The following is a 15381-nucleotide window of genomic DNA, read 5'->3' as shown; positions in this document are numbered from 1 at the left end:
TGTCCTATTTTATTGTCACTAAGTCAGCAAAATAATAAGGCAACCATACCTACTCAAGTCAGAAGATATGAAGATAGATGGTCATCTTTCTCAAATTGTGAAGATGTGATAAAAAAAGGCATGGCAGCAAAGGAGGGGTCATGTTGCTCGATTGCAAAAAATTAAGGAAAAGCTAGAGGATTGTATGAGTGACTTAAGGAGATGGAGTCATAAAAAGGAATATGAAGAAAGAGGCAGTTTTATTCAGAAAACCAATAGGTTGCAACAATTGCAGCAATCAGTCACATCAGAATCAGTACAGCAGGTTAAACAAATTCAAAAAGAAGTGGATGATCTGCTTGAGAGGGAACATTTGAAATGGAAGCAAAGGGCTAAGGGATATGGCTACAACAAGGGGATCGAAACACAAGATACTATCACCTATGTGTAAGCCAAAGAAAAAAGAGGAACACAATTTTATAACTTGTGGATGAGACTGGACTTAATTTGATAAATACTGATCAGATTGGGAAGGCTTTTACTCAGTTTTATAAAGGCTTGTTTACAACCTCTGATCCTACTAAAATTGAGGAATTTCTTAATGCAACTGAAAGGAAAGTTACTCAATAAATGAACAACAAGTTACTTCTACCTTTCAGTAGAGAAGAAATAAAAGTTGTAGTCTTTCAAATGGGGCCATACAAGGCTCCAGGTCTAGATGAATATAGAGCTTGCTTCTATAAAAGATACTGGTCTGTGGTGGGAGATGAGATATGTGAGGCCATTTTATCATTTCTAAACTCTAAGCAAGATATGTCAACTATTAATTACGCATACTTAGTGATAATACCAAAGCATAACAACCCAAAGAACATCACTGTGTACGTACCAGTCAGCTTATGTAATGTGTTGTACAAAATATTTACAATGCTCTTGGCCAATCAAATGAAGGAAATCATGCATGCCATTATATCACAGAATCAGTGTGCATTTATTCCAGGAAGGCTAATTTCAGACAATATCTTAGTAGCATATAAGACACTTCACACTATGAAAACAAAGTTGCGTGGAAATAAATGATATATGGCATGAAGTTAGATATGAGCAAGGCCTATGATAGGGTAGAATGGAGATTTCTTAAAGAAGCAATGCTCAAAATGGGGTTTGATATAAAATGGACTGAATTGATTCAAAGGAGTATAACTTCATCATCATTCTCAGTTTTACTCAATGGGTACCTCAAGAAGTTTTTAAACCATCAAGGGGATTAAGACAAGGCTATCCATTATCCCCTTTTTATTCATTATCGATGTTGAAGCATTAGCTGCTAAACTGATCCAAGCAGAACAAAAAATGTATAATTTCAGGGGTTCCATTGGCTAGGGGGAAGATAAAGATGAACCGTGTGTTTTTTACAGATGAAAATCTGCTGTTCTGTAGGGCATCTCTACAAGAATGGGTAGGACTGAATCAAATTCCACATGGTTATGAACTGGCTTCTAGATAGCAACTTAATAGACAAAAAAAATCAATGTTTTTCAACACAAATACTAAGCAATTGACAAGAAATTATCTCACAGAAGTTACTGGTTTAAAAGCTTCTACTAATCTGGAAAAGTACTTGGAACTGCCATCTTTCATTGGAAGGTCTAAACTTAGGAATTCCAAGGCATTGTTAAAAGAGTCAACAAGAGAATTGAGAATTAGAAGAACAAGTTTCTATCACAAGCTAGCAATGAGATTTTAATCAAGGTTGTCATTTAGGCTATTCCTACATATAGTATGGGTGTTTTTCATTACCTAAGACACTATGCTATAAACTTAATGCTATGATGGCAAATTTTTTGTGGGGTTTTGATGAAAATAATTCTAAAGTTCATTGGAAAAGCTGGCACTGTTTGAGTTTGAGCAAAACAGAAGGAGGAATGAGATTTAAGGATTTAGTGAGTTTCAATCAAGCCCTTCTAGCTAAACAAGTTTGGAGACTTCTCACTTAGTCATCATCACTTGCAGCCAGAATAATGAAGGCAATCTATTTCCCTAGTTCATCCATTCTACAGGCCAAACTTCAAGACTCTCATTTGTTTGGAGGAGCTTAAACTTAGCAATCGACATAGTAAAACCAGACTGCCTATGGAGAGTAGGAGAAAAAATAAAAGTGTGTGATGATAATTGGATTCCAACAACTGGACTATGCAACATTCAATCTCCAATGAGAGTTCTACCAGGAAATGCAAAGATTGCAGATTTAGTTGATCACAACAAGAGATTGTGGGACATGCAATTGCTGATAGAGGTTTTCAATGAGGAAGAGGTCAAAGAAATACTTAAGATACCTATGTCACTGTGTGCTAGGGAAAATAAGCTGGTATGGAAAGCCACAACAAAAGCAGAATTCTCTATGAGAAGTGCATATCATCTGTATAGACAACAACGACAAAATCAGATGGGGGAATCCTCAACTAAAGGGGATTAGAGAGAATTATGGAAACAAATATGGCAGCTGCAAACAAAAAATTTTGTCAAAGTATTCATTTGGCATGCAATTACTGATGCTTTACCAACAAAACAGAACTTATACAAAAGAAACATTACAGCTGATCCATTATGCCCCATCTGTCAGAATGCAACTGATACACCAGCTCATATTCTTTGGTCATGCCCATCTGCACAAGATGTTTGGGGTTAGGAAGCAGGAAAATACATAAAGCTTCTATTACAGGTGCAGACTTTGGTTTCACTTTTCTTCACATGCTTCACAGAACAGATAAGGAGGAAATCAATTTATTTGTAGATCAATAAGGGCAATATGACACAAGACGAATAAATGGATTTTTGAAGGTGGTTTCCTATCCCCATAAGCGCTAATCAATAGAGCTAAGCAAGCACAATAAAATTTCAAACAGGCACAAGATAAGTAAGAAGGTATGCACAAGAGAATGCAACAGCAGTTCAATATACAACGGATTGCACCACCATTTACCTAGCTCAAACTTAACTGGGATGTAGCTGTTAGAGAGGAAGACTACAGAATTGGAGTTGGAGTGATGATTCGAGACAGTGAGACTGAAGTTTTAGCCACCTTAGTGCAACCACTTACTCACAGCTACACAAGAATGTGTAAAGAATTGAACCTGCAAGATGTCATCTTCGAAAGGGACTCAAATCAAGTAGTAACTGTTATGAGACAAAGCATAATGCAAAATCAGATACTAAGTTGTTTGGTGGGGGATACTAAAGCCACATTGCTAGATATAAACTGGAAAATTCAACATGTGAAAAGAGATGCTAACAAAGTGACACATCAACTAGCCAAAAACATAATTTCATTGAGTCAAGAAACTTTTGATATAGGCTATCATATAGATCCTTGTATTATGCCTCTTGTAATAGCTGAAGGTCATAACACTAGTCGAAGTAATGAACATCTTTTTTTTTCGGAAAAAAAAAAAAAAGAAATGAAAAGGAGTAAGAAACCAGAGGAGTAAAACGGCTTTGTCGTTTTTTTTGGGGGGAAATGTAGGAAACTTAAGGACATATGTGCGATATTTCGGGTAATTGGCACTGGAAGCTTCCAGCCTTCTTCACGGCGCACATAAGCGGCGGATTATGGTTAAATCACACCCGGGCAGCCTCCTCCCACCGTAAACATTTTAAGAGCCAAAGCTCACCCCTTAATTCGATTTTTCTCTTTTAATTCATGAAAATTCCCCTTTTCCTCTCTCTGCCAAACCCTACATCCCTTCTCTTCTTCCATTTCCGATCTCTCTCGGTCATTTGATAAGGTACAATCCTTATGATTCTCTTACAATCATATATTTCTTCTGTCTGTATATATATATATATATATATATATATAAAATAAGATTAATTCAAGTTTATTCTAGAGATCATATATATATATATCCTAAAATCAAGTGATCCGATCTCTAGAATAAACTTGAATTAATCTTATTTTACAAAGTTCATATATTCTGTTTGTTCTTGCTAGATTGTGGAAGAAAATAAATTTAAAGGATTTTCCTGGAGACCGAGTTGGTTATTGGGGATTGGAATCAGTATCTGGGAGTGCTAACTTAACTTTTGATGCATTTGAATTGGGTTTCTACTTATGAAAGTTTAAGTTGTTGAAAACTAAATTTGGAACTGTCACCGCGTACTTGCCTCTAACTGGAACGGCAACTGCGATCACATTAAGCTTAGACAAAGGAAGAGTGAATTTGATACGGCTTTCTTTTATAATTTATTTTTATTGGCACCGGGTGTCCGAGATCAGTGTCTTGCATAGGCCCTCGGCAAGGAGTTTCCCGTAAGTGAATCTCGGGTAATTCAAAGGAAAAATCCCTCAGTCCGATGGCCCCTAAAGATTATTTGCACTCAAGGGGATTTGAATGTTAGACCTGAGAGGAGCATACTCTCAAGCCCAAGGTCTTTACGACTTGAGCCAACTCCTAGGAGCTTGTGTTCAGACTCGCTTTCTTTTATAAAATAGAGTGTACCTATATTACAAGCTCATGTTTCTACGATTCAATTAGTATGTTAGATAATCAATCTTAAATCTTACTACTTGATATTCCAAGAAGTGGGCAACACTCATAATGGCACCAGAAGGCCAAACACGTTACTGGTGATTGTGATTTACATTGCTAGGAACAACCATCATGCATGCGGTTTTTTATAAGAATTATCTAGTGCTGATGGATAATTACCCATTTGAATTTTGATTGTTAGCAAGTTGGATGTGTCTTAAGTTGGTTGAAGCTATCAGTTCTTTTTTTATACTATTTCGGCTTCTTTGAATTCATTTGATCTTTACCACAGCTTGCTGAACACCTTTTATCATCCTGGTCCAATTTCTAGGATTGCATCTAAGAAGCGTATGATATTACTACAAATATCTCAGTTTCCATCTTCCTACAACATTCTCAGGTTGTAATATCAGGCTAATGAATGCCATTTTGGCCCAGAACACCCATTTGTTGTTTAAGCTCTGATGCATTGCCATTTTGATCTTTTTTCCCTGTTTGTTATTTGTATGTACATTTGAGTTGTCATAATAGTATCATTCATAAAAAAGTTATCATAATGGTATCCTTCTTATTACTGTCATTATATTAAATAATCCTTTTAATTCCTATCATCATTATCATCACCTGATACTTTTTCTTTGTAAAAATTTATAGTTGGTTATCAAGTATTTTTAAATTTTGTTGCTTATTTTTTGTTAATGAAATCTACTTCAGTTACTTTCCCAGTGAGGAATTTATTATAAGTTATCGAGAATGTTCCTGTGTAAAGAAGTACATGCATATGTATACACAGAAAATTGTGTACATAATATACAAACCACTGGGAATGAGAAACTGGTACAATCATCTATAATTTTCTAGTGAGCATATTAATGCACTATTAGGTAATCCCATATAAAGGCATCCATTTGCTGATTTATGCATTTCATATTTCTTTTTCTTTTTTTTTTGTTAGATGCAAATAGTAAATTTTGCTGAGGGTATCTTTTTCATTGAAGGTATCGAAAAAGATGGAAAATATGCAGTATGCCGAGGAACTTGTGAGAGAATTTCTTGTCTTCAGAGGATTTACTAATACTCTGCAAGTATTTGAGGCTGAATTAGGCACAGATATCGGTAAAGGGTTCCAAGTGGATAAGATTTTAGACTTAATATTCTCTGTATACATACCCAAATTTGAGGCAGAAAAATTAGTTTGTCTGTTGAGCTTTTTCAAGAAGTGCTTTTCTTCCTCGTCTGAGACAGTACTTATTACTACACTGTCTAAATTGGAGGTCTCTATTCTACGATGCTACATCTCTCATGCTATACAATCAGGAAGGAAGGATAAAGTTGTAGAGTTGTTTGATATGAATGGCAATGAATTTTTGAAGAGGGACGAGGATTGGACTGCATGGTTTGGTGGGCGTCTCTTTTATTTAGTCTTTTGTGTCCTAATGGACTACTTTATCTTTTATTTATATTTTGCCATGTGATGCAGCCATTCCATATATAAAGAACCCAAACTTGGATCCTGAATTTCGAATATATTTCTCAAAGGAATGGTATGAGGCCTTGCGTCTTTCTGTGCGGAACTTCTTCAGTGAGATCTTTAATGGAACTCATATCCTTTGGAACTAATTTTGTTCATCTATTCTTTCCTTCTATTATAATACTTTGGTTTCAACATCTCTATTATGTTTCTGATGCAAGGAACACAATTCCAATAATACCATATAAAACCAGCTTTATTTAGATGAAAGTCATTCCATCTACTTTGTGTTGTAAGTTGATCATCTTCCTCGGTTGGTGGCTGTGTGATAGTCTTATTGTATCTTCATTGAGTTCCTCTGTTTAGACATGCATATGACTTGCATGAACTTTGGTGGCGATGGTGAAACTTGATATTTGAACTTCAAATGAAGATCAAATGTTATGTTGTGTCCTACTATATTTCTGTTGTCTGTAGGAGGTTTTTTTTTTTTTTTTTTTAGGTATGTTGTTTATAGGAGTTATTACGCAGGCCATGTTCAAATTGTTTGCAATGATGTTTTGTCATTCAAGGAGCATTTCATGGCCTCAAGGTTGATCCTCACCCCTTCAACAAAAACCTTTTCTTTAAGGATTATAAAGTGAGCCCGAGGGATTAATAGGAATTCTAGTATAGGGATGAGCCTGTTTATCTTGAGGTTACGTCTTTTCCAATTTATTCCTCTATTTCATGTCTCCTAGGGCCTCTTTCTCCTATCTCCAAAGATATGCACATTTATACTATTTGTTTTATTTTCATGAATAATCACTAGTTATTATCTTTACATTTTTGAGTTCTGAAAGAATATATCCTTAGCTAAATCACGCCTCCCTGCCCTATTAAAGATCAGTTCAGAGAAGAACACTGCCAACCGTCTCAAAAAGGATATCAAGCAACTCAATCTTAAGTTATCACAACTTCAAGCTTTATTGGAGGAGAAAGATGCCCAATTATGTCGATTAAGGAGGTAATGGCCGGTCTTTCTTATTTCCATGGTAATACACATCGCTTTTCTTTTGATGTTGATCTATTTTTATTTTCCTGGAACTCAGTAATGCATCATCAGTATCAGATGGAAGCACAGGAAAAACTAATGGTTCATCAAGCATTGCTCATGTAGAAGATCCTCTTATATTGAGAGATAATCAGGAAGGCTATCCTCTTGCTAGTCCAGGATTGGTTGGAAAAATGTTGGATCAAGATTTTGTTGCTGGACCTTCCCACGTTCAATCAGAGCTCAACATGCCCAAATATTTTCATGACTCAATTACTTCTTCAGTTCTTAGTATGGCAGATGGTGAAACAGGTGATACCAGTCAAATCTGGCAGGATGGCGCCTATTTTGGTATGTTTCTGTTCCTACAGTTTTCTCCTCACATAATTTGGGGATAGTGAACAAGCATGGATGCTTGTAATGAAAATGATAAAAAAAACCCGACAATCATCGGGGGACAGGTTGGCTACCAAGAAGTGCCATGTTTATAAGATAGATGTACCAGTTAGACAGATGATATCAGAACTGTAAACCAAAACAGTCTAGCGGTGCATCAGTATAAGGGCTGATAGCGTACAATAATTTTTACTTCAATTGGTTATAGTTGATTGTGACTAGGGGTGAAAACCGACGTCGTCGGTGTAGTTTCGGTCCAAAACTGATGCCACACCGATGTGTTTTACAGTTGTTTAGAACCGGCCGATTTGGGGGGAGCAAACCGGCAGCCTCGGTGTTGGCGTGATTCTGGTTCGGTTGTTCGGTTTCCCATTGGTGACGCTATGAAGGAGGAGGGGAGCGGAGGGTTGTGGCGCTGCGGGGCTGCGTCTGAGAGAGGAGAGAAATTCAAAAGAAAGAAGAAGAGGGAAGAAGAAGAGGGAGGGGAGGGGGTGGAGTGAAATGGCGTCGTTTTCTATACATATAATATAAAATATATATATATATAATCGGCCGGTTTAGCAGTTTGAACCAGGTTCAAACTGGGACCGAACCGGCCGACATTGGTTTTCTTATTTTGCTGGTGCCAGCCGACTGGTTCACTGCCAGTTTCAGCCGGTTCCAGACTCCGGCAGCCGGTTCGCATTGGTGACGGCCGGTGTGGTCGGTTTTTGTACAGCCCTAATTGGGACCTCATTCATGAACTTAGTGTTGGTTTTGTAATTAAATTTGTTGTGGCAGAAAATGGCAAAGAAGTTCACGTAGAAGATGAATTTCCTGAAGTTAAAGTCGACTTTCAGGTAAAATGTTTTAGGAATTGATATGTAAATGTTGGAATTTTTATATTTAGATATAAATCATTTTTCACTTCGGCATGTTGTGTCTTCTTGGAGTATCTCTAATTTTCAGAAAACAATGGCTTTTAGGAGACTTTTTTGGGGCATACGAGTCCGATCAGTCGATGCCGCTTTTCTGCATCTGGGAGCAATATAGCCAGTGCTTCTGTGGATGGGACAGTAAGGTACTTTTCTTTCTTGAAGTATGTGACACAAAGTGACTAATTGTACAAGGGTTGTTGATTCCCAGGTCCTCTCAATGCATATATTCAAATGTGTGTGTGCAAGGATGGATGCAGAAGATACGTCTCCCCCACGTCCCCCCCCCCCCCCCCCCAAAAAAAAACAAAAACCAAGACTTCAAGTTCTTAATTATGTGCTCCTTTCAAAATGATTACCGAATTGCTTTTCATGTGTTTTTAACAAAGGATATGGACATACGACTCTTCAACTCCAGCATCGAGAAATGCAACCATTTATTGTGGGGCAGAGATAATGTCCCTGGACTGGGAGTGTAAATCTGACCGCTTGGTACGTAAAGCTTTCAAAGTAATTCATATATGGGAATGGCGGTAATTAAATAAGATTAGATATACATGCTTTTAAGCTTTGTGGTTCTTTTTGACAAAAGCTTCTCATAGGCACTGCTGATGGAGGTATTAAAGCATGGAATGTTGATGCAAAGAGAGTTGTCTGTGATCTCAGCACAGCCGAAGCATTTCCAAGGTTTCTCCTAAATACACTATGCCTTGGATCTTCTTCTTTGTGCTCACGCTTACATTTTTATGGTGTTGCAGTGTCTTGGACCTGAAGTGCAGCCCTGTAGAACCCCTTTTTGTGTCTGCGGCAGCATCAAGGGGGTATCTCCTCCTATTAATCTTAACAGTTCATATAGAAAGTGCTAAATACCACACCTCTGTGTTTGACCAAATATTAGTTCTTTATTTTAACACTTTATCAGATTGAAGTAGGATGCTTGCTTTGTGCTGTTCAAATGACTTTAACTTTGGCTTAAAACTATTCTTACTTTGTTGGGCTGTGAGTACATTGAGCCTTGTCATGTGTAATGCTAATGAGATCGATCTATTGTTTATTTTTATTTCACTCACATTTTTTATTTATTTATGATGTGCTTAGTTTTTGTTATTTCCTCTTTCTGTGGATACAAGAGGGATTAATAAGAATTCATTTTCTTTGTAGTCATGGCTCAAGCTTTATTGACAGTTTGGGCTGTGCTTCATTAACTGTATGGAACATGAAAACCTGGAAGGCTGTGGTATGTGATTATTCATCTTAGAACCTTATATTTGCTTATAGTTGCGAGTTTTTATTCATACTTTAATGATCTTTGCCTTTCTTGAAGACAGTCCTTCCTCTAGGTAGAGATCCACCTGCAATTACTTCCCTATGCTTCAATCACAATGGAAAGATTTTAGCCGCTTCTGCTACCGATGGAATGATTCACATGTTTGGTATCCTTTAACTATGTTAAGGCCTGTCAGCTTAGTCTGCTTTATAGTGATTGAGAATTTGCATGTGAGATTTACTATTTTCGGTTAGCATCAAGGTGCGGCATGGTAGTCTAAAGGTGACCTGTTTTCTTTAATGAATAATTTGTAAATCCATGTAACATGTTTTTGCACTCCTGCGATCTCTTGGCACAGTTGGCTGATGGGCAGGGCACTTGGGATGAATCATAAGACTTGGACATCTTGAGTTTTTTCCACACTAGGGTGATGTTTGGATGTAAGAAGGTTTCTTGAATGGTGTAAAAGTTCTTATGAATAGTTGTAATTTGACAGAGTTTCAAAAAAGTGATAGGAACTATTTAAAGTATGTTAGGCTGTAAAATTTCTTATCGGAGATTTTGGTAGGATATAAGAAATAATTTTTAAAAATTATTTAAAGAAAAAAGCGCACAGCCACCATGTGGTGGTTGCCACCATGGGGTCTCCACCCTGGCCTCCAACAGTTGCCCAAATCAGGCTGCCAAGACTCTGGTCACCACGGAGAGGCCTAGATCGAGCCTCCTGTGGTGGCTAGATCAGACTGCCTATGGTGGCTCCTCTACAGGGTGGCTGCTATATTTATTTTTTTAAAATATTATTTGGAGGTTTTTTTTTTAAGTTTTTTGTGTTTTTAAAAATCTCAAGGAGTTTTTACCCTGCAGATGTGTGTTTGGGAATGAATACATTTTTGACCGAAAAATCATCTCTGACTTTCGAGGCAGTCAACCCCGGCCACCCCATGCGGGGGTGGGGTGCAGGCTGGGCCCAGGCCTGTTGCCCTCTGCACCCAGCTTTAAGTCCAGCCCAATTATATATATATATAAAAAATTAAATTCATTACCAAAACTGCTGGTGGTGGTGGTGGTGGTGGTGGTGGTGGTGGTGTGTGTGTTGGGGGGGGGGTTAACTGGTTCCCCCTCTCTCTTTCCTCTCTCATGGTTCTTCCCTCAGCAGAGCCTCTCGTGAATTGCCACAGCGCCGTCCTCTTCTTCTATCTCTCTCTTTCTGATGGACCGATTTGTTGTTTGGTTAGGATTTTAATTTTTTTTAGTAGTTTAGGATGTTTTTGTTGTGGATTTGTTGTGTATTTTGTTGAATGTGTATTTGTATTTTGGTTTGGATTTTTTGTGGATTTTTATACTTTTTTGTGAATTTGTGATTTCTTTTTTTGTTTTTTCCCATAGCCATGGGTGGGTGGTGCCATGGTGGACGGGGGCCGACGGTCCAGTGGTCCACCCCCACCCCCCTGCACCAGGACAGGGGGCCCCAACCCTGGTTTTTGGGGGTGGATCCCGGGGGGGCAAACCTCACCCTCCACCCATGCGGGAGCTGGGTGCAGGAAGGGGGCAACTCCTAGGTGGTTTTAGCATCCAAAGAGGCCCTAAAGTTCCCTTGGATTACCTGATATGTGGTTCTGGTGAGTGGGGTTGTATATCCTGGGTGTACTCTCTATGGGTGGGCTGGATGGTCCTTACCCTGGTGATGTTCAACATCATCTCAAAAGAATTTGCATGTGAAGCAAAAACCCATGTTTTTAAAACTTTTATTTGCATGTGCTCGAGAAGTGGAAAATTCATTTTCTCCTAAAGCGACCTTCTTGATCCATGTTCTTGGAGGTCTTCTTCGGCCTCATCATTACCACCCCTGGACCCTTTTCTCTCTTTCCAGCTCATGGCCCAATCATTCAACCAAAGCGAAAGGGTACACAGTTGTCTAGAGCTGAGGATGATAGCACTGATCGTCCATTTGATATGCATATCTCCTTAACTAGTGAAAGACATGGCTGCTGGTCTGCAAATTACTGGTTGGCCTGCACATGATTCTGGTATAAGCTCTATTCTTTTTGGACCTGATGAGACAAGCATTTTTAGCTTGGGTTCAGATGGAAAGGCAAGTATATATTAATTAGCTCCTTTATTTTTTTTTTAACTTCATAAAATCTTATGTTCTGTCATCTTATGAAAACTGTAAACCTCACAGAATTAGTTTGTGGTGTTAGATTTTTGAATGGAGCTTGCAGAACCAAGGTCAAGTTCTATGGTCAAGAAACTGTAGTAGGTAATTGCATTGGTTGGAATTACATTATCAAGTCATGACTCAATTGATGAAATAATTCTGACATTCAGCTGTTATCATCTCTTGGGCTTTCACAAAAAAGTGTGATCATTAAATGCTTTCTACGTACACAATGATGTCATCACCAGTGTGTTGTGGGACTTAGGATATTACACCATGTGTCAAATTGTAGGACTGGAGTGATTCTGTCTTCCTCCATGGGGCCTCTATGTGCTTTTAGATATAGGTAGGGATGGTCTGATTTGGCCATGCCGCTATTCGAGTATCCATTAACTCTTTTTCTTTCTCCTATATTATGCTTTCTAAAAATTCTCCCTATCCCGCCCCCTCTTTCTCTCTCATTTAGCACTAAGTTGAAAAAGTTGCCAATCACTAACTTCATCAAGAATGATTTCATGCTTTTAAGTTTCTGAAATTTTGATTTTTACTGTGAAACCTTATGTATGTGCGAATCATTTAACTCAATGAATGTGAAGATTATGAAGAAAATGTTTACTAGGGACATGAGAGTTTTCAAACTTCATAATGGTTATGGTGAAGGTCAGGGAAGGCTAAAATCAGGTAAATACTAAAATGGAGAGAATTTGTTGAATTCAGCTTTAGGGCTGGATATAGGATTATGTGCTACCTTGTCACTGTCATTGCACAAGGTATTTTATGCGGTTTGCTTGGAAAACCTGTCATGTTCTGGTTGTTTATTGATAGTTGCATATCCTTTACCGTTGCATTTGAGATTTCGAAGGAATCTCAATAACATTAATTTTTTTGTTCTGTAGGTTCTGTCTCCCTGAGAGCTCAAAAATTTGTAGACATGAAATGACTTTAGATGCTAATGGGAGGAGACTGTTGGTGACATCCGGTTCTGTAAGAGCGCCCATATATCAGGTCGATCTCATCCCCACCCCACTGCCACACACATGCACACATATGCATGTGTATTTCTATACATATCACTGCATCCATCTACAACCCACACAAACATGCGGCTGATTTGGTTGGTTACTTCGGCTAGGGTAACTTGTTAACATATTGACCTTGGTTAATATATGGACAAGACCTTTTATCAAAATAATATATGGACAAGACTAAACAAAAGTAGATCAAAGCTGTATTGATCGAACATCCATTCATGCCAGTTGTTCCGGATGCTGGTGGTGCTCCTGTTCTAATCTGAGTTTTTGTTTCTATTTTTTGGCTCAGGTTCGTGGTCATAGAAATGGGTTGAGAACTCTTCCACACAGTGCTGCTATAACAACTGTTGATTGGCACCCGACTTTACCCATTTTCGTTACTGGATCAGCTGATAACTCGGTACGAGTAACGGCTACTTTGTAAATGCTTCTCACTTCTACATTGTCTTTATGCTTGGTCAGTTAAGAGCGTTCAATGTAGTTTCTTTTGTTTGACATTAATTTTACCTGGTCTGCATCCGAGAAGACTATGTTGTATGGATGTTGTACTTTATTGATTCGCATTAACCATTCGTTGATATATTAATTTGTTTGTCTCAATTACTTGTATCTGAATGCTTGTGTGTGTGTGTGTGTGTGTGTGAGAGAGAGAGAGAGAGAGAGATGTTCTTTGCCAATTTCTTGAATGTTCCGCCAATATGTGAATGTTCCTTGTGAGATTATAATCTAATCAGTTCTCATAGATGTTCTACTTTGAGAATTGGAATGATGATGGATGCTGTTATGTACGCTTGGTGGGTTAAAGAGTGAGTACTCTACTTATTCAATCGCACACTTGTCTCTATGGATTTTGAAATGTAACGCGACAAATATAACTACGTCAGTTTGTGAATTTAACTTTTGTGAACCCATCACTTCTCTTTTGAAAAATAAAAAGGATGGTGGTGATGGTTTGTGAACAACAAAATGTAATGTTATGAATTTTTGTCATACATGTATGCCACAAAAGTCGTGCGTCATTATTTTTGTCCCCACATAATGCGTTAAGATCTCTACATAAGAGGATCTGTCATCATGCTGAACTCTTTTTTATTCTTCGAACTTGGTCGTATTAGGATCTGCTAATGCTCAAGTTCCAATATTTGATAAAGCCACCGCACGTTGTGCCGGAAATCAATCAAATCAACCAGTTTAATTTCCATCCATTGTACAAGTTACTACTAGCGAAACCATTCATGCAACTAGGACTTAACTTCATAAATGATAATTGTACAGTGGAGTTCAATAGGTCTCTATGAATTTCAAGGACGAGTTTGTGAGCAAATATGCAAGTCTTCCATCTTCTTTATAAGAAGACTCGAGTCCAAAAGAAAGGGGCAGGATAGATGCTTGAGGAACGAAGTGAGAATCAACTTGGCTCTGTCCAATCAAATTTTCTGGAAGATTTCTCAAGCAAACCATGTCTAGCTAAACATGCTCTTGAGAATTTGTGGAAAAGTTGACTTCAGTGTTAGAATGCCATCGTGTTAATGACACGACCAAGCATGTAAATGCGTTGGTACACGAATTTTGCAGTGTAGCGTACTTATTGGGTCTCGAAGCTAAACCAGAATCATCAATTGAAACCTTTGAACAAGTGAAAACTGTTAGCTTAAAACATAGGCCCATGCAAGTGTTCTAGTCTAGTAGGTGGGTTGCGGACGTGACATCCTCCGGAAGGAAGAAACTTTTGTCACAAGTCACCCATTCTAGCCTTTACTCCAGTTTCCAAATGATATCAAGCAACACTTCATTAGTTTTTTTCTTTTCCCAGACTTGATTTGAATTTTATTTTCTGAATTCTTTACTCAACTATAAATTAAGACAATAAATAAAATGTAAAATTCGTGACTAAACTATATATCACATTGAATGATGACTCCCATCCTCAATCATCAACTAAATTGAAGAACCATTGGATATCGAACCTTCAGCAGAGCTGTTCTATTTGACCAATTGACAAGTAATTTTATTGCACTAAAACATTTAACATGATTAGCTAACATGAACTGCAAAGGCGTACAAATTAGAAGGCAGATCACAACGAAAGCACAGTTGATGCAGCACAGTTGTGTAGACCACACTTCAGTCTGGAGCTAACACTTCCAGCATACATTATCAGCAACACACAATCTCAGCCAAAACATCAAAAGTAAATCCTAAATATTTAAAAGATAAGAGCAATCACTGAACAAGTGCACGTCAATCTTGACAAAAGCTTAACCCTTTTGTCACTCAAGTCCTGAAGTTCCTCTGCAATTTGTTGATGCTGATTGCTGACTGCTATTGTTACATAGAGTCTGTCTCCATTGTTGTCCAGGTACTGAAAATAGTTATGTCTCCAAAAACTCCTCAACAGTAACGATCCGCATACCCCCCAAAACCCAACAATGAATCCGAGTGCTATTGTAGTCTCAAACCAGAGATTATAGTAGGAGCTTGCATGTTCTTGAATATTGCCTTCTTGTGAACCTTGAGATGCTTCATCTCCCTAACACCTTTTTGGAAGAGGCAAACCAAGATTTTTGTTGCCTGCATATGCAGAAGCATTGAAGCTCTGAAGC

The 15381-nt window shown here is 38.0% G+C and overlaps 1 protein-coding gene across 1 annotated transcript; it reads left to right on the top strand.

Annotated features, from left to right (window-relative positions):
- Positions 1-3523: 3523 nt before the first annotated feature.
- On the top strand, positions 3524-13378 carry LOC121255601 (WD repeat-containing protein 91 homolog). Its single transcript, XM_041155996.1, has 16 exons — positions 3524-3764; positions 5507-5909; positions 5989-6111; positions 6844-6985; positions 7071-7363; positions 8189-8247; positions 8374-8468; positions 8712-8814; positions 8915-9009; positions 9081-9143; positions 9484-9559; positions 9647-9755; positions 11569-11681; positions 11791-11849; positions 12644-12752; positions 13068-13378. Exons 2-16 carry the CDS (start codon positions 5519-5521, stop codon positions 13200-13202), a joined length of 1965 nt encoding a protein of 654 aa, XP_041011930.1. The 5' UTR covers positions 3524-3764; positions 5507-5518; the 3' UTR covers positions 13203-13378.
- Positions 13379-15381: the final 2003 nt, after the last annotated feature.

The sequence above is a fragment of the Juglans microcarpa x Juglans regia genome, chromosome 3D (genome assembly GCF_004785595.1).
Source record: "Juglans microcarpa x Juglans regia isolate MS1-56 chromosome 3D, Jm3101_v1.0, whole genome shotgun sequence".
NCBI lineage: Eukaryota > Viridiplantae > Streptophyta > Magnoliopsida > Fagales > Juglandaceae > Juglans > Juglans microcarpa x Juglans regia.
Note: the sequence above shows the minus strand (reverse complement) of the source record. Positions and strands in the feature narration are given on the sequence as shown.

Coding starts and splice junctions, on each gene's coding strand:
- LOC121255601 (XM_041155996.1), top strand. CDS start 5,519: ATGGAAAATATGCAGTATGCCGAGGAACTTGTGAGAGAATTTCTTGTC. Junction 5,910..5,988: donor GGATTGGACTGCATGGTTTG/GTGGGCGTCTCT, acceptor CATGTGATGCAG/CCATTCCATATATAAAGAAC. Junction 8,469..8,711: donor TCTGTGGATGGGACAGTAAG/GTACTTTTCTTT, acceptor TTTTTAACAAAG/GATATGGACATACGACTCTT.